This window comes from Oncorhynchus mykiss, chromosome 4, assembly GCF_057628025.1.
Source record: "Oncorhynchus mykiss isolate SJ-2025 chromosome 4, ASM5762802v1, whole genome shotgun sequence".
Taxonomy (NCBI): Eukaryota; Metazoa; Chordata; class Actinopteri; order Salmoniformes; family Salmonidae; genus Oncorhynchus; species Oncorhynchus mykiss.
In genome coordinates, this window is record NC_143025.1 from 53,111,361 (window position 1) to 53,131,533 (window position 20,173).

At 40.1% G+C, this 20,173-nt stretch overlaps 1 protein-coding gene across 2 annotated transcripts in view; it reads left to right on the forward strand.

Annotated features, from left to right (window-relative positions):
• The window catches only part of negr1 (neuronal growth regulator 1), a 404,374-nt gene that overhangs the window by 291,161 nt on the left and 93,040 nt on the right, over window positions 1–20,173 (forward strand). For both annotated transcript variants that reach the window (XM_021599923.3, XM_021599922.3), the window contains exons 5-6: window positions 6,174–6,294; window positions 7,884–8,032. In XM_021599923.3, the coding sequence (XP_021455598.3) occupies window positions 6,174–6,294; window positions 7,884–8,032 (270 nt within the window). The remainder of the gene's footprint in view (window positions 1–6,173; window positions 6,295–7,883; window positions 8,033–20,173) is intronic.

The window sequence follows — 20,173 nt, forward strand, 5'->3', positions numbered from 1 at the left end:
TTAGTAATTTATACTTGAATAACTTTAAAAAGATGTATTCATATACAGTGCCTTGCGAAAGTATTCGGCCCCCTTTGAACTTTGCGACCTTTTGCCACATTTCAGGCTTCAAACATAAAGATATAAAACTGTATTTTTGTGAAGAATCAACAACAAGTGGGACACAATCATGAAGTGGAACGACATTTATTGGATATTTCAAACTTTTTTAACAAATCAAAAACTGAAAAATTGGGCGTGCAAAATTATTCAGCCCCCTTAAATTAATACTTTGTAGCGCCACCTTTTGCTGCGATTACAGCTGTAAGTCGCTTGGGGTATGTCTCTATCAGTTTTGCACATTGAGAGACTGACATTTTTTCCCATTCCTCCTTGCAAAACAGCTCGAGCTCAGTGAGGTTGGATGGAGAGCATTTGTGAACAGCAGTTTTCAGTTCTTTCCACAGATTCTCGATTGGATTCAGGTCTGGACTTTGACTTGGCCATTCTAACACCTGGATATGTTTATTTTTGAACCATTGCATTGTAGATTTTGCTTTATGTTTTGGATCATTGTCTTGTTGGAAGACAAATCTCCGTCCCAGTCTCAGGTCTTTTGCAGACTCCATCAGGTTTTCTTCCAGAATGGTCCTTTATTTGGCTCCATCCATCTTCCCATCAATTTTAACCATCTTCCCTGTCCCTGCTGAAGAAAAGCAGGCCCAAACCATGATGCTGCCACCACCATGTTTGACAGTGGGGATGGTGTGTTCAGCTGTGTTGCTTTTACGCCAAACATAACGTTTTGCATTGTTGCCAAAAGGTTTAATTTTGGTTTCATCTGACCAGAGCACCTTCTTCCACATGGTTGGTGTGTCTCCCAGGTGGCTTGTGGCAAACTTTAAACGACACTTTTTATGGATGTCTTTAAGAAATGGCTTTCTTCTTGCCACTCTTCCATAAAGGCCAGATTTGTGCAATATACGACTGATTGTTGTCCTATGGACAGAGTTTCCCACCTCAGCTGTAGATCTCTGCAGTTCATCCAGAGTGATCATGGGCCTCTTGGCTGCATCTCTGATCAGTCTTCTCCTTGTATGAGCTGAAAGTTTAGAGGGACGGCCAGGTCTTGGTAGATTTGCAGTGGTCTGATACTCCTTCCATTTCAATATTATCGCTTACACAGTGCTCCTTGGGATGTTTAAAGCTTGGGAAATCTTTTTGTATCCAAATCCGGCTTTAAACTTCTTCACAACAGTATCTCGGACCTGCCTGGTGTGTTCCTTGTTCTTCATGATGCTCTCTGCGCTTTTGACGGACCTCTGAGACTATCACAGTGCAGGTGCATTTATACGGAGACTTGATTACACACAGGTGGATTGTATTTATCATCATTAGTCATTTAGGTCAACATTGGATCATTCAGAGATCCTCACTGAACTTCTGGAGAGAGTTTGCTGCACTGAAAGTAAAGGGGCTGAATAATTTTGCACGCCCAATTTTTCAGTTTTTTATTTGTTAAAAAAGTTTGAAATATCCAATAAATGTCGTTCCACTTCATGATTGTGTTCCACTTGTTGTTGATTCTTCACAAAAAAATACAGTTTTATATCTTTATGTTTGAAGCCTGAAATGTGGCAAAAGGTCGCAAAGTTCAAGGGGGCCGAATACTTTCGCAAGGCACTGTAAGTGATATAAAAGTTAAGTATGAGTTAAGTTAAGTATGAGGGGTTTATGGTAATTTACCATTATTTTTAGGCTCTGCCTGTCAAGCAGCAGAAGGGCTTATTTGCCAATGTACTGTTAGCTGATCATTTTTATTTTGCAAGCTCCTGAGTGTGCGCAGTGGTCTAAGGCACTGCATCTCAGTGCAAGAGGCGTCACTACAGTCCCTGGTTCGATTTCAGGCTGTATCACATCTGGTTGTGATTGGGAGTCCCATAGGGCGGCGCACAATTGGCACAGCGTTGGCCAAGAGAGGCTGTCATTGTAAATAATTATGTTGTTAACTGACTTGCCTAGTTAAATAAAGGTTAAATTAAAAAATATATTTTTTACAAGCTCCCAATATGAACTTTGTATAGACCTGGCTTAAGAGTGTTCATGCTGACAGACATGATAGGCTACATTGATTGATGGACCATGTCAAATTGGCTAGCTATCTAATAACAGATCAGGTCAATATGGCTAGTTTGGTATTTTTGGTATTTTATTAGGATCCCCATTAGCTGTTGCAAAAGCAACAGCTACTCTTCCTGGGGTCCACATGAAACATAATACAGAATTGCATAATACAGAATGTCAATAGACAAGAACAGCTCAAGGACAGAACTACATTTTTTTTAAAGGCACACGTAGCCTACATATCAATGCATACATACAAACTATCTAGGTCAAATAGGGGAGAGGCGTTGTGCCGTGAGGTGTTGCTTTATCTTTTTTTTATTATTATTTGGAAAGAAGTTCCATGCAATTAGGGCTCTATATAATACTGTACGCTTTCTTGAATTTGTTCTAGATTTAGGGACTGTGAAAAGACCCTTGGTGGCATGTCTGGTGGGATAAGTGTGTGTGTCTTAGCTGTGTGTAAGTTGACTATGCAAACAATTTGGTATTTTCGACAATATGTTTCTGTGGACATAATGGAAACTATTTGGAATTTTCGTCTGCGTTGTCGTGACCGCTCTTTCCTGTGGATTTCTGAACATACCGCGGCAAACAAACAGAGGTATTTTGGATATAAAAATCATCTTTATGGAACAAACGGAACATTTGTTGTGTAACTGGGAGTCTTGTGAGTCAAAACATCCGAAGACCATCAAAGGTAAACGATTCATTTGATTGCTTTTCTGATTTTCATGACTGAGCTACCTGATGCCAAGTGTACTTAATGTTTATCGTGCGATCGATAAGGGGGGGTAATTTAAAAATCTGACACGATTTCATGAATGTAAATATTTATAGTAATATTTATTGTATGTAGCGCTATACTGTTCAGCGGTTGTTGATGACACTTATCCCGATAGGTGGATTGCAGCCATAACAGGTTAACTAGGTATTTCCTTGCAGCACTGTACCACAAGACTGGACAATAATCAAGATTAGACAAAACTAGAGCCTGCAGGTCTTGCTTTTTGGAGTGTGGTGTCAAAAAAGCAGAGCATCTCTTTATTACGGACAGACCTCTCCCCGTCTTTACAACCATTGAATCTATATGTTTTGACCATGACAGTTTACAATCTAAGGTAACGCCAAGTAATTTAGTCTCCTCAACATGTTCAATAGCCACACCATTCATTACCATATTGAGCTGAGGTTTAGCACTTAAGGAATGATTTGTACCAAATACAATGCTCTTAGTTTTAGAGATGTTCAGGACCAGTTTATTACTGGCCACCCATTCCAAAACAGACTGCAACTCTTTGTTAAGGGTTTCAGTGACTTCATTAGCTGTGGTTGCTGATGCGTATATGATTGAATCATCAGCAAACATGGACACACATGCTTTGTTTAATGCCAGTGGCAGGTCATTGGTAAAAACTACAAAAGAGTAGAGTGCCTATAGAGCTGCCCTGCGGTACACCACACTTTAGATGTTTCACATTAGAGAAGCTTCCATTAATGAAAACCCTTTTGAGTTCTATTAGATAGATATATCTGAATCCACAATATGGCAGATGTTGAAAAGTCGGGTTCTGTCTGAGGGTTCACGGCTGAGTTTAGGGTCAATAATATCAAATATCAAAGGCTGCAACGGCAACTCCCACAATCTTCTTATCGTCAGTTTCTTTGACAATAAGTTAATAAAGTCATTTTCAGGGGATAAACAAGATGGCTAAATTTGCTTGCCATCTATAGTGGTGATGACTGTAATCCGGCTGACAACTCTACCAGGATGGGGACTGGGACGGGGACAATGTCAAGCTCTTTCCACAAGCCTAATCTCTGATGAAGCAAGCTAAATGATGTGTTTTGTGGATAGGCTACCCTCACTTATAGGCTACCCTCACGTATCTGAAAATACATGATCAATTGATGTTAACTGATCATGAAAAGGATCATGATGGAGCTAAATGTGGAATAATAGGAAATGGGTAGTTCTGACTATGATCTTCAAAAGGTGATGATTTTAAAACCAAATAGTTATAACATTTATTTAACAATCTCTTTATTGATAATGGCCTATTATATTATATATTTTACACGCGATAAGGCCACACAGAGGGCCAGTGAAGGATATACTGCTTCTCCGAGACCAGGCCACAATCCCCATCATTCCCGTTAAATAAAGACGGAAATACAGGGGGCGGAGATCGACTGCTTTGTGAGAATTCGTTGGCGAGTGGGTAACCCTCCTCGACCATCCGTTTCTAATGACCAATGTGCAATCACTGGAGAATAAACTGGATGATATACATTCAAGACTATCCTACCAACGGGACATTAAAACGGTAATATCTTATGTTTCACCAAGTTGTGGCTGAACGACGACATGGACAATATACAGTTGGCTGGGTTTTCCGTGCATCGGCAGGACAGAACAGCAACATCTGGTAAGACGAGGGGTGGGGGTGTGTGTCTGTTTGTCAAAAACAGCTGGTGCACGATGTCAAATATTAAGGAAGCCTTGAGTATTGCTTGCCTGAGGTAGAGTGATAAGATGTAGACCACGCTGTCTATGAAGAGAGATTTAATCTATAGTTTTCGTAGCCATCTATTTACTACCACAAACCGATGCATCGAGTGCGGCACTAAGACCGCACTCAATGAGCTGTATAAGGCCATAAGCAAACAAGGAAATGCTCATCCAGAAGCGGCACTCCTAATGGCCGGGGACTATAATGCAGGGAAACTCACAGTTGAAGTTGGAAGTTCACATACACCTTAAACTGAGTTTAAATGTATTTGGTTTTCACAATTCCTTTATGCCACGCACAGAGACGCATGCAAAGCTCTCCCTCACCTTCCATTTGGCAAATCTGACCATAATTCTATCCTCCTGATTCCTGCTTACAAGCAAAAACTAAATCAGGAAGTACCCGTGAGTTGCTTAATACAGAAGTGGTCAGATGACTTGGATGCTACGCCACAGGACTGTTTTGCTAGCACAGACTGGAATATGTTCCGGGATTCATCCAATGGCATTGAGGAGTATACCACCTCAGTCACCAGCTTCATCAATAAGTGCATCGACAACGTTGTCCCCACAGTGACCGTACATACATATCCCAACCAGAAGCCATGGATTACAGGCAACATCCGCACCGAGCTAAAAGCTAGAGCTGCCAATTTCAAGCAGCGGGACACTTGTCTGGACGCTTAAAAGAAATCCCGTTTTGCCCTGAGACGAACCATCAAACAGGCAAAGTGCCAATACAGGACTAAGATTGAATCCTGCTACACCGGCTCTGATGCTTGTCCGATGTGGCAGGGCCCAGCCGTGAGCTGCCCAGTGATGCGAGCCTACCAGACAAGCTAAGTGCCTTTTATGCTCGCTTCGAGGCAAGCAACACTGAAGCATACATTAGCGCACCAGCTGTTCCGGACAACTGTGTGATCACGCTCTCCGTATCAAATATGAGCAAGACCTTTAAACATGTCAACATTCACAAGACCAAATACAAGGATGTGTACTCAGATCATGTACTCAACGATCATGTACTCAAAGTAGCTAACTTTTGCCTTGATGATATATTTGCACACTCTTGGCATTGCCTCAACCAGCTTCATGAGGTAGTCACCTGGAATGCATTTCAATTAACAGGTGTGCCATGTTAAAAGTTAAGTTCTTGATTTCTTTCCTTCTTAAGTAAGAAATTAATGTGTGTGAGCCAATCGGTTGTGTTGTGACAAGTTAGGGGTGGTATACAGAAGATTGCCCTATTTGGTAAAGACCAAGTACATATTATAGCAAGAACAGCTCAAATCAACAAAGAGAAGTGACAGTACATCATTACTTTAGGACATGAAGGTCAGTCAATGCTGACATTTTTTAAAGTTTCCAGTAATATACCCTCCCTTTCCAACCCTAATTGTGTCTTTAAAGTTTCAAGCCTTTCTCACCTCTTACACCTAACTGGACCAAAACCATTTTCCAGTACTACATTCAAGCTGGGGAAAGTGGCTTTTACTGAATGTATTTCAATATCATAGTGTTTCCTCCTGTTAACATGTTTATTTATTTTTCATTTCAGTCGCCCCAGCCATCCACGAGATGAAAAGCCATGGAGTCGGCCTGGGACGCACAGCTCTGCTGAGGTGTGAGGCTGCAGCTGTACCCACACCATCATTTGAGTGGTACAAGGGAGAGAAAAGGTTAGAGAAACAAATTGCTCTGCATCAATCGCCATGGAAATAAATGTTATTTGGGTTTATAGAGTTGGATGCATACTTGTTGCCAACCATTAGAACTCAAGTAGTTCCATTGGTTCGATCCATTATGCAATGAGGGTATAGCGTGTTCTGAAGCATCTTTGACTTCTTCACACATGACAATCATGACAAACAAACCATCACCATATAGTAAAGGTGTTAACAATGTTTTAGTCTGGCACTAACTGTCTCTAGTCTGGCCCTGGAAAGTATAAATAATAAATAATCCAATAAGAAAAGTCATGTTGACTTCGTCCTCACCTTGCATTCTAATGAAATGTTTGCCTAGCTCATCAATGAGCTAGAAACATTCTCAGCACATACATCAATCAGTGTAGATTCAAGTGGCTGTTCTTGAATTTAGAAACCAAATTACTCCCATTACCCATCATTTACCCACTCCTAGTGTGCACAATTTCAATCATCAGTTCACACTGTGCTAATTGTAATTATAGGGTGGATTCAATTTATTTAAATTGCTAAGGAGGCACATTGCCATGATTGTAGTGTTTACTTAATCCTAAACCTAGCTCTACGTTTGAGCCTTTTAACATGAAAAGTCATTTTTCTTGACACATTGGTAGTTATAAAGAGGTCTTAAAGACATTATGGATGTGTGCGCTCCATTATGGTAGAGCATGGATGTTTCTATATGCTAGGCAGCACTCAGTGTTCCCAGATGTTAAGTGCCACCACAGTACATTTAGCTGTATGTGGATGTCACTATAGTATGAATGCAGTCATGCCACTGGTTTGTCTGCATCGGAAATAATGAGACAGTTTTGACAGTAAAATCTTTCTTTTGAGGCTTCACTGTTCAAGAGAAACGCGTTTGCTCTGACAGAGACAGTGATGCTTGTTTTGTGGCGTTCCGGAGGAGAAGCAAGCGTGCTCCCAGACTCCCGCCGAGATTATCAGTGAATGTTCAACTAACATTTGAGGAAATCGCAGTGGGAGAGAGAACAACAGATGCTCAGAGATTTGCTGGACATAAGGTCACACGTAGCGTTTCAACTCTGAGTGCCACTGTGAGCCAGTCAAACTACGCAAGTGCACATACAGGAGGCCATTGCGCTTCCAAAATAGGAGTCGTCCCTGTCTTCTCCCTGGACATTTTCAATATTTTAGGTCATTTAATTTAAACAATGGCTAAATTGTAGATCATATCTTAGGTATCTCATCCTACCTCCTCAGATTGTTAATAGTATGCACCAGAAGGGAAAAAAACTGAATAAACTGATTAGAAAGGAATAATGGTGAACATTGAATGCCAATAATGCCAATAATAAGTGACATGCTTCTAGTTCACTTACTCTTAGGGGTATCTCTCTATCACACTGTGGCAGTCCTTCAAAACAACCCTCAAAGACATAAGCCCAGCGAAAGGATAAATGGATGTGTTGAAGAGGATGATGAAGTACTTTAGAGACCCTATTTGAGGTTGATAAATATTTTCTCCCTCCTTGACTCACCTCTTCCTACTTGACATTTTCAGAAAAGGAAAGCTTTATTTGTAGTCCGTTCTATTTCAGGATTAACAAGGGACAAGGGATTGACATCAAGAACCTCAGCTCCAGATCAGTCCTCACAGTGACCAACATGACAGAGGATCGCTATGGTAACTACACGTGTGTCGCTGCCAACATCCTGGGAAGGGCCAACGCCAGTGTGCCTCTCATTCGTAAGTAGCCTGGATGTGTCTATGTCATTGCTGACATGGGCCTTTTCTGTGGGGGCTCTTGCATTTTGAAACAGTATGAAACATTGCTTGACCACTTCCTTTCTGCCGGTGCAGATGTATTAATTTTCTCATTCATTTTTGTGTATTTTTATATGTTAAAGGATATACGTGTGTATATGCTTGTGTGTGTGTGTGTGTCCACACACATCAAGCAAGCAGCAAGGAAGCAACAAGGAAAGAGAATATTTACTGTAAAACCATTTTTGATCAAGTAGATGATGTATAAAATTCCATTTGATATGTTCAGCAATGAAATATTAGCCGGTACATTTCAATTATTCAATAGTTTGTGCAGCTCCCTCTAATAACAGTGTCCTTAACAGACCAAACCCTGCTCTACAGAAAGATACCCTTATAGGTGGTGAATGCCAAGGGAGTGCTTGAGTCTCCTGTTTGTGCATGCACAAAGAGCCACATCAAAGGCTGTGTGAGATCCTCAAATGGAGGGATCGTAATGTGACGACGCTGCAGAGGCCTCAAAGGCAGACTGAGTGGCAACAGGGCCCCAAAATAGACAGCCAGGCAGCTTCCTGTGTTCCCTCAGAACTGTGCTTCTCTCTCTCTCTCTCGCGCGCTTTCACCCTCTCTCTCTGATAAACACTAATGGAAGAGAGGCCAAGCAATCCCTGCAGCACGACACAAAACCCGCACATAAACACACACAACAAACCAAGGAGTGAATTTGCCGTGGGTGACTTTAAATTGCTATCCTAGTAACAGTCAATAGGTATTGATGAGGTGGAGGAGGGGAGAAATTAATTTTTAATCAAGAAGTGCCCATTGGGGTAAATGTATTGAGGCAACAGTGACAATATGGGTTCATGTGTTTGGGGGAAATCTTGTGAAATTGTGGGCTATTGCATTGGGCCATCTTTTGCTCGTCCATTTTTCCTGTTTCTTTCTTTGGGTACATTCTCTGTTTTTGCTTGGTTCTTTTAATCACACCCAAGGGTTGAAACTTTACACATCCACTTATAAACCTATTAATTTTAAACTTAAATTATATAATAATGTACGTTGCTCAAGTACAGACCTTAACCTCAAAAACTGCAGCTATATACACCTTGGTGAATTAAGGCAGGATGCATAGTACTTTTAAGTGCAAAGAGAACATGAAAAAGGTGTCAACCTGCACCAGTCTTCTTCAGTGTATTTCCAATGACAGATGGTTTGGTTGTGTTGGAAAAGAGAGGTGAGTATCAACATCTGAGCTTTGGGCTTGTATGTCGTTTTGTGTCTTGCACACAACTTGTTTCACTGATTTCTATCTAGTCGGTGGGAGTTGTGGGATTGTTGTGTCCCAACTGTGCTGTTAAAGTGGTTGAGTTCGTTTGTCCAAGTCTTTGTCAGAATGTGTGGGTTCTTTGTTTCCCAGGAGTTTTTGTTTAGTCAGGGTCTCTGCTGCAAAGAGTTGTGAGCCTCCCTGGCATTTTAGACACTCAAGCTTTCGACAGGGTACTCACCACGCTGATACATGATATCCAATATCCACTCTATTCAACTTTTTTTTTAACTCAAGACCCTCTTTCAGAATGCCTGTCTTATATTATACACCATGCACTGCTGCATCACGCTCTCGTGTATATAGTCTCCATAAAAAAAGAGTGTGTGTTTCATGTCACAGAAGTGAACCTTTACAAAATGATGCACAGATTTAGTCCCCCTTTCCCCCAACAATTCAGAGGACTCCTCTAGCTTAATTGGTCAAGCAATTATCCCCTGCCCACCTCGGCTTAGCTCTGGAGGACCTTTGCAGTCTAACCCCAACCTTCCTCCTTTTGGTTATTGGCCAAAAGGAGAAGAAGCACACAGTAACTGCTTCTGCTCCTGACAAACTTCATCCTGGCAGCCATGTTGAACGAGGACTCCACTAGCTGGTGGGCTAATAACTGCCTAGTTTGTTTTTCATGCTTATCAATCACCGCCCGGATTTGTGTCGTCTCTCCATGTCTCCTTGTCTGTTATTGTTGTTGTTGTCATTGTTATTAGTGTTGTTGTTTGCAGTCACCATACTGTGACCACACCTCAGTCATTGAGCATAAAGGGCCAAAAACTTGTACCAAATCGTGGTGGATATGATAGGAGTTTATGCCTACAAATAATGTCATACAAAGTGCCTTCAGGAACTACTCATACCCCTTGGCTTGTTCCAAATTGTGTTCTGTTACAGCCTGAATTTAAAATGGATGAAATCCTTTTCCAAACAATGCCTCATAATGACAAAGTACATTTTTGGGGGGACATTTCTGCTAATTTATTGAAAATTAAATGCAGAAATATGTATACTGATTTTACTGAGATACAGTTCATATAAGGAAATCAGTCAATTGAAAGGAATTCATTAGGCCCTAATCTATGGATTTCACATGACTGGGCAGGGGCACAGCTATGGCTGGGCCTGGGAGGGCATAGGCCAACCCACTTGGGAGCCAGGCCACCCACTGGGGAGGCAGGTCCAGCCAATCAGAATTTTCCCCACAAAAGGGTTTTATTACAGACATAAAAGCTTCTCAGTTTCATCAGCTGTCCAGGTGGCTGGTCTCAGACGATCCCGCAGGTGAAGAAGCTGGATGTGGAGGTCCTGGGCTGGTGTGGTTACACTCGGTCTGCGGTTGTGAGGCCGGTTGGACGTACTACCAACGACATTGGAGGCGGCTTATGGTAGAGAAATTAACATTCAATTATTTCGCAACAGCTCTGGTGGACATTTCTGCGGTCAGCATGCCAATTCCACACTCCCTAAAAATTTGAGACATTTGTGGCATTGTGTGATAAAACGGCACATTTTAGAGTGGCCTTTTATTGTCCCCAGCACAAGGTGAACATGTGTAATGATCATGATGTTTAATCAGCTTCTTGATATGCTACACCTGTCAGGTGGATGGATTATCTTGGCAAGGGAGAAATGCTCATTAAAAGTGATGTAAACAAATTTGTGAACAAAATTTGAAAAACAAGCTTTTTTGTGCAAATCAAAAATATCTGGGATCTTTCATTTCAGCTCATGAAACATGGGGCCAACAATTTACAGATTGCGTTTATATTATTGTTCAGTATAATTTACATACACTACATGGCCAAAAGTATGTGGACACCTGCTTGTTGAACATCTCATTCCAAATCATGGGCATTAATATGGAGTTGGTCCCCCTTTTGCTGCTATAACAGCCTCCACTCTTCTGGGAAGGCTTTCCACTAGGTGTTGGAACATTGCTGCTGGGACTTGCTTCCATTCAGCCACAAGAGCATTAGTGAGGTCAGGCACTGATGTTTGGAGATTAGGCCTGGCTCGCAGTCGGCATTCCAATTCATCCCAAAGAGTTGGGGTCAGGGCTCTGTGCAGGCCAGTCAAGTTCTTCAACAAATATTATGGCTGAACTCAAATGTGCTGCTTTAAAATACCTGTATTTATGGGAAAGATGTTTGAAAAGGGTATTTTGTTCTGATATGATATTGTAAATTGGAATGGTAGAGTTTTGGCCTTCATGGAGTTCAGAATTGTACGGGAAGGTCTACTCAATCCAAGAGTACAACCAACTGATTACAGCATTGCCCCAAAAATGGAGGAGGCAGGTGGCAGCGGGAGGAGGTAGAGTACTCATCTGTCTGCCCAATATAAAGGATCAAAACTGGCAGAGGAATAAAAATAGCATAAATAGGAAAGTATACCAGTTTCATTTGAGAACCAGGATGTTGACACCTGTGCCATACAGATTGCAAAATAGTTGGGAAGAGATTTTTGATGTACGATTCCATGGTACAGAGTTTATGAGTATATACAGTGCCTTGCGAAAGTATTCGGCCTACTTGAACTTTGCGACCTTTTGCCACATTTCAGGCTTCAAACATAAAGATATAAAACTGTATTTTTTTGTGAAGAATCAACAACAAGTGGGACACAATCATGAAGTGGAACGACATTTACTGGATATTTCAAACTTTTTTAACAAATCAAAAACTGAAAAATTGGGCGTGCAAAATTATTCAGCCCCTTTACTTTCAGTGCAGCAAACTCTCTCCAGAAGTTCAGTGAGGATCTCTGAATGATCCAATGTTGACCTAAATGACTAATGATGATAAATACAATCCACCTGTGTGTAATCAAGTCTCCGTATAAATGCACCTGCACTGTGATAGTCTCAGAGGTCCGTTAAAAGCGCAGAGAGCATCATGGATCTAGGAGGATTCGGGTTCACATTTTTTGGCCTGGTGGGAGATCTGCCAAGCATGCCCTTGAGCAGGGCATTGACCCTGGATGCTTCTGTGTGTCGCTCTGATTGGGAGTCTGTTGGATGACTGATATGATGTAGTTGTTGAGCGGCTTCACTGCAAGTAAATTGTATGTTTCGGATATTCAATAAAAAATACAACTACATTTATTTTTAAATAACAAAATAAAAAAATGATGTAAAACATTCTACCACACCAATCTCGACATTTCTGCATGGACCTCGCTTTGTGCACGGGGGTATTGTCATGTTGAAACATGAAAGGACTTCCCCAAACTGTTGCCACAAAGTTGGAAGAACAGAATAGTCTAGAATGTCATTGTATGCTGTAGCGTTAAGATTTCCCTTCACTGGAACTAAGGGGCCTAACTCAAACAATGAAAAACAGCCCCAGACCATTATTCCTCCTCCACCAAACTTTACAGTTGGCGCAATGCATTGGGCAGGTAGGGTTCTCCTGGCTTCCGCCAAACCCAGATTCATCCGCCGGCCTGCCAGACTGGGAAGCGTGAGTCATCATTCCAGAGATGGAATGATCCAATGCTAGTGAGCTTTACACCACTCCATCCAACGCTTGGCATTGTGCATGGTGATCTTAGGCTTGTGTGCGGCTGCTCTGCCATGGAAACCCATTTCATGAAGCTCACGACAAACATTTATTGTACTGACGTTGCTTCCAGAGGCAGTTTGGAACTCAGTAGTCAGTGTTCCAGCCGAGGACAGACTTATTGGAAAGCTCGCATCCTAGGACGATGCCACGTTGAGCTCTTCAGTAAGGCCACTCTATTGCCAATGTTTGTCTATGGAGATTGCATTGTTGTGTGCTCGATTTTATAAACCTGTCAGCAACCGGTGTGGCTGAAATAGCCGAATCCACTAATTTGAATGGGTGTCCACATACTCTTTTATATATAGTTTAAGTTTTCACATCCCTGAGTCAATACCCCCCCCCATGCTACTAAAGGAAATTAAACTGATTGAGAATTAGGTTTACTTCTTTGGTTTGCTCCACTTCCAAATGTTAAACCATTTCAGTAGAGGGAGGGAATTGTTTTCTTTAATTGGCTAATATCTCACTTCTTGTATAAATGTTTTGGCCATTTTAACCCCCAGATTAATTTACAACACTCTGGTTGTGTTCGTGGTCCAGATTCCCTGTGGAGTAGCACATGGGACTGGAGACTGAGGAAGAGGCTGGAAATGCAAATAGCCGTCTTTGGATGACTGAGCCCCGTGGAACCCCCACATAAGATGATATGCATGCTAAACAGCATTAACAAGGAGAAGAATAACAAATTATGTGGTACATAAATATATAAAATAGTAACACCTGCTGCCATATCATTAAAGAGGAAAAACAGTTAAGATAGCCTCAAGAAATATTCACACAATGAATGTGGCTGTGCATGAAAGACGGATGATGTAATCATGTCGTGGCAGCCCGGGTTGGGCTCAGTCGGAATTGCAATTTAGTAAATTGGTGATTTTTTTCATCATTATCATGACCTTAGTTTTGATTCGATAATCAACCTTCAGCCAAAGCTGAACAAGTCTATTTAAAGATATTCATTTGTTATTCTAAGAACCACTCTAAGAACACAAAGCAAATCGCATACAACTCCCCACTAAATTAATCTGGGCAGCTCTGAATTGTGTGAATGTTACTCATTTTCTGCCGTCATTGTTCTGTGAAGACAAGAGGATGTTTTATTACAGTGTAAGATGAAATACCCCGCTGCATAATGTGTTTTGTCTCGCAAGTGAGTCCTGTATAGAGGTCACTCAGCATACACAAGAATGCTTTTTGATGGGATACATTGTGTGAATGTGAGAATGTAGCTAACTCCCAACCTCATTGAGGATATAGGAGGGAGATTGCATGTCAAAGGATATCATACTTTGCAGTAATGGAAGAATGTCTGAGAGAGCTGAGAATGGGAGATGCTTCAGTAGTGGATTCGTGCTCAAGTATTAATCAGATAATGCTGCTGCTTGAAAAAAGCCTGTCCTCAGATATCCACTACTGCACTAGTTACCCCAAAATACATTTTACAAATCACTGGTTCCCACCAATATAGTCAGAAAAAGAGTATCATTGTAAATTTAATATATGGCTCTTTACACATATTCAAATGTAAAGCATATCGGACTTTTAATTTTTGTTACAAATCCTAATGGTTTCTTCTTTAGGAGCCCTTCTAGTTCAGATACTTGGAAAACTAGCAAGAAGGCTAAGGCCTGAAAAAGTTGAATGAGCAATTGGTGTCTCTCCATTTGCCCTGAAATCAAAATGTATATATTGAGTGCCCATGTAACTGGATTAAAATGGAAAGTGTAAGTAGGCTCCGCACTACTCTTGCATGTCCTAGATATCATTGCCCGCTTTGCAAGTAGAAAGAAAATAAAGTGGCAGTCTTTTTTGGACACACCTACTCATTCAAGGAGTTTTCTTTATTTTGACTATTTTTAACATTGTAGAATAATTGTGAAGTCATCAAAACTATGAAACAATACATATGGAATCATGTAGTAACCAAAAAAGTGTAAATCAAATCACAATATTTTTTTGAGAGATTGACAAGTGGGTGCAAAGCTGTCATGAGGGTGGCTACTTTGAAGAATCTCAAATATAAAATATATCAGTCCAGTTATGCATTAGGGGGCGCTATTAAAATTTTTGGATGAAAAACGTTCCCGTTTTAAACAAGATATTTTGTCAAGAAAAGATGCTCGACTATGCATATAATTGACAGCTTTGGATAGAAAACACTCTGACGTTTCCAAAACTGCAAAGATATTGTCTGTGAGTGCCACAGAACTGATGTTACAGGCAAAACCCAGATAAAAATCCAACCAGGAAGTGCCGCATTTTTTGAAACCGCCTCATGCCAATGATTCCTTATATGGCTGTGAATGAGCTACGAATGAGCTTACGTTTTCCACGTATTCCCCAAGGTGTCTACAGCATTGTGACGTCTTTGTACGCATTTCCGTTGAAGAATAGCCGTAAGGGATCATATATAGCAAGTGGTCACATGGTGTCTCCCGCAGAAATCTTGCGTAAAATACTGAGGTAGCCATTTTTCCAATCGCTTCTTATGAGAAACCAATTGCCTCAACGGATATATCATCGAATATATATGTTAAAAACACCTTTAGGATGGATCCTAAACAACGTTTGCAGTGTTTCTGTCGATATTATGGAGCAAATTTTGAAAAAAGTTTGGCGTTGTAGTGGTAGCATTTTCCGGTCGATTTGTCAGCCAAGCATGATGAACAAACGGGAGCTATTTCACCTACAAAAATAATATTTTTGGAAAAAAGGAACATTTGCTATCTAACTGGGAGTCTCCTGAGTGAAAGCATCTGAAGTTCTGCAAAGGTAAATGATTTAATTTGGTTGCTTTTCTTATTTTTGTGAAAATGTTGCCTGCTGCCAGCAGAGCCTAGCATAGCATTATGCCATGATAAACTTACACAAATGCTTGTCTAGCGTTGGCTGTAACGCATATTTTTGAATATTTTGAAAACTGAGCTGACAGTGTTGTTAACAAAAGGCTAAGCTTGTGTTTGAATATATTTCATTCATTTCATTTGCGATTTTCATGAATAGGAAAAGTTTATTTATGTCCCCTGCGTTATGCTAATTCGTTTGAGGCTATGATTATGATCCCGGATCCGGGATTGCTCGTCGCAAGAGGTTAACACTTTTTTGGTTACTACTTGACTCCATATGTGTTATTTCATAGAATAAGAGTGAAGACATCAAAACTATGTAGAAAATAGTAAAAATAAATAAAAACCCTTGAATGAGTAGGTGTGTCCAAGCTTTTGACTGGTACGAAGGCAGTTTAACCACAATAATGGCTGCTTGAGTTTCCTCTCCCCTGTGGAGGTTTCTGGGGGTGTTCATGTCTGCATTTTGGGATTATGGTGAGGTCTACATTTGAGTTTCTCTCAGCACAATCTTGTTTGTCACCTCCCACCAAATTCTATTTGACAAAGCAACCATCAAACTTAATGATCCATATGTATAAAGGTGTTTGCACATACAGTCCTCTTTAACCCTATCAGTCCTGAGACTCCAACTCCATCAGCTTTTCATTTATCTGACTTTAATTTATCTGCCTGTCCATCCCTTTATATAGCCTCACAATGAAGTCTTTTACCCCAAAAAAATTCAGCACAACCAGGGATACAAGTAGAATACAAATCTGATATAAACAGTTGCATTCATGAGTTATATTGACAAATCTCAACAACAAACAAAAGGTCAGCCAAAACAAAAACCTGATAAAAAATGAATTTACACTACAGTTCAAAAATCTGGAGCATCAGCATTTGTGGGTTCGATTACAGGCTCAAAATGGCCAGAAACAAAGAACTTTGTTCTGAAACTCGTCCAAAAAACTGCTCAGTGGGAAATTAATATCCAGCTGTTACATGTGTGTGTTTGTGATTCTCAGCTTTTATAGATAGCTTTTAAAGGGTGTGAAGCATGAGTTTTTACTTACCAGTGTAACAACACAGTATCGTGAAAGACTTAGTAACTTAGTTGTCGTCACGATCTGGTTACCTATAATTACAAAAACGTATGTTTTTGGGTTATTACATATTTATCAAATTATTTATTCTTAACTACTCCCAATGCACTATTTCTCAACGTCATATGGAGGATATACTCTGTCCTACCACGTTCATATGCTAACTCTGTAGCTAGCTCAAGCTGGCTAACATTAGCCACTAGCCATGCTAGCATTTAATTACATTCCACACCAAGTGTTGGCGTTGGTGAGTTACAATACACCAATCACGAGAAAGTGTGATGTAAACAAGGAGCAGATGGGGCACGTGTGGACATGCAGCGTGTTCTTCACAGACTTTGTGGCAGTGTTATCTAGTGGGAACCCATTAGCTAGGCAGGCTCTGGTGCCTTCTTGTCGTGGGCTCAAAACAAAAGAGAAAATGATACCTGCTTGCTCTATTTGTGGTTCTGTTTTGGTTGTGTTCTGTTAGTTATGTTCTAGCTGGTCTCCAGTTGTTGGGCTCTCGCTTGCTGACCATAACAGGGGTTGTTGTTCACTTATTTTATTTTTTTGAGCAGTTTGAACTCAAAAGGAACTCAGACTGCTCAAAATAGCCCCCAAAGCTAACGGAACTGAGACCATCTCGAGAGGTGGTAAGAGTTCGGTTTGCTTCCCTTTTTAAGGGCAAGTTTAACAAAAAAACTCCTCAGGTTCGCTTGTCATTATTCCCGCACCACACACTAGACTACTGCAACACTGTTTCCCATGCCATGACCCCTCACATTGGTGCCACAAAAGAGAGAAGATGATGATGTGCGAGATCGTGGAAAAAACGTGCAGTTTCTGGATATTGATTAACGATGCATAGAAATTCCCAACGATGTGTGGAGTTTGTACTGACACAATGTTCAGATTATTTGTTTGCATTACGCGATCTATAGGCTGAGTGCTTCCTAAGCTGTTTTTTGTGGGGCTTGAATAGTGTGAGAAGACAACATATTTGGTGAGAATCACAACATAGGTTACAAAAGTAAGGTCCTTGTTATCCGGGATCCTTGGGACGTACCAACTCTGAAGTTACCCCATTGTAGTTGACATTTAAAATGGTAAGGGTTAAGGTCAGGTAAGGGTTATGGTTAAGGTAAGTTTAGGGATTAAGGTGAGTGACATCCCAAGAATCCACAATAGCACTAATCAAAACATATATGTTGCATCTTTTAATTATTATTTTATTTTTTATTTAACCTTTATTTAACTTGGCAAGTCAGTTAAGAACAAATTCTTATTTACAATGACAGTATACCCCAGCCAAACCCGGACAACGCTGGGCCAATTATGCACCGCCCTATGGGGCAGTAGCCTACATTGGGTGTACAATTTTCAATTACAGCATTATTTAATCTGCATTATAAATTGGGTGGTTCAAGCCTTGTATGCTGGTTGATTGAAATCTGTGGGATATCAGACTATATACCATGGGTATGACAAAAACATTTATTTTTACTGTTCTAATTATGTTGGTAACCAGTTGATAATAGCACTAAGGCACCTCGGGTGTTTCTGATATATTGCAAATATACTCCGCAATATACCATACCCCCTCGGGTCTTAATGCTTAATGATACCATGGAATTGTTGAATACTCGTTTCTGTTTGGCTTGAAGGGCTTTCTAGTGTGCATTATTTTCCTGTAACGCACGGTATAATTTAATGGCTAATCAACTCAAAGTTTATTTGTCACGTGCGCCGAATACAACACAGTGAAACGCTTACTTACAGGCACTAACCAATAGTGCAAAAAAGGTGTTTGGTGAACAATAGGTAAGTAAAAAAATAAAACAACAGTAAAAAGAAGGCCATATACAGTAGCGAGGCTATAAAAGTAGCGAGGCCACATACAGACACCGGTTCATCAGGCTGATTGAGGTAGTATGTACATGTAGATATGGTTAAAGTGGCTATAGTTCATTCTGACATTGTTCTATTTTTGAGCTGCGTTTGAATGCAAAATTCCAATTGAAAACATTATTGGAATTGTTGAATTCAATTTTCATAATAGCAAGCTATGTTTGCATGTTTGTTTGGTTATCAACGTAACTGCTTTCACTATCTAGTACACTTGCTAGCTACTTCAGATGAACACATTTCTAGTGGCAAATGAACACATTTCTAGTGGCAAATGTGTTAAATTATAGCCATGGTATATAAGAGATAATCAACTCTTGGCTCTATGCTTTCTCTGGAAAATAATGCAACTCTGTAGTTAGCACATCATGGAAAACACCTTCCCCGGAGTTCATTAATTTTCAGAGAACACATAGCCCTTTGTTGATTATCCCTTACCTATGCTATTTATTATGTTGTCAATAATATTTACATGTTAATATTATCTTCTGGTTATAATTATTATGTCTAATCTTTTAACTAAATTAAATATATTAGCTTCCAAAGTAAGTTGGTATATCTGCGAATATACAATATTGTGAATACACAATTATTGTGTGAATACAAAGAAAACTGAGTTATTTAGCCTTTTTTTACCCCAGAGTTTACTTTAATGAGGACTGAGATGTGTTATTTTAAAGAGGACTATATGTGAAAACAGCCTTATTGGGTTAAAATAATCCATCTCAGTCCTCTTTAAACTCTGGGGTATAAAAAAGCTCAATAACTCAGTTATCTTTGTATTCACACAATAATGTTGTATTCACATAATAATTGTAATCAGAAGATACTAATAATATATAAATATGATTGGTAACAGAATAAATAGCAGAAGAATAACTGCATATTAAATAATTCTGTAATTGAAAATTGTACACTCAATGTATTCTACTAGCCCTATAATTGATTTTGTACCCTACATTCTTAGAAAAAAAAGCAGCTATCTAGGACCTAAAAGGTTTATTCGGTTGTCCCCATAGGCAGGGTTGGGGAGTAATGGAAACTGTAATCAGCTAAAATATTGTAATCAGATTACAGATACGTTTGGGAAATTAGATGATTTACTTTGAGGATTGCTTTTAAATTCAGAAAGGATGTTTGCGGAAAAAAATATTTGACACTTCTCTGTAGTCTCAATGACATTCAGATCATTGAAAAAAGGACCAAGGTTAAGTTTGTTCCACCTGAGTGTCTGACCACAAGTCAGAGACCACTATGATGACACACCAAATGTGTTTGATGGATCGCAGAAAAAGATCAGGAATAGACTTTTGAAGGCTACAGTCCAAGCTATGTCTTCCAATGGTGTGACTGATGTCGGCATCCAAAGATTATCCAACTTGAATAAACGCTGTTGAGTCTATAGGGGCGCTATTTCATTA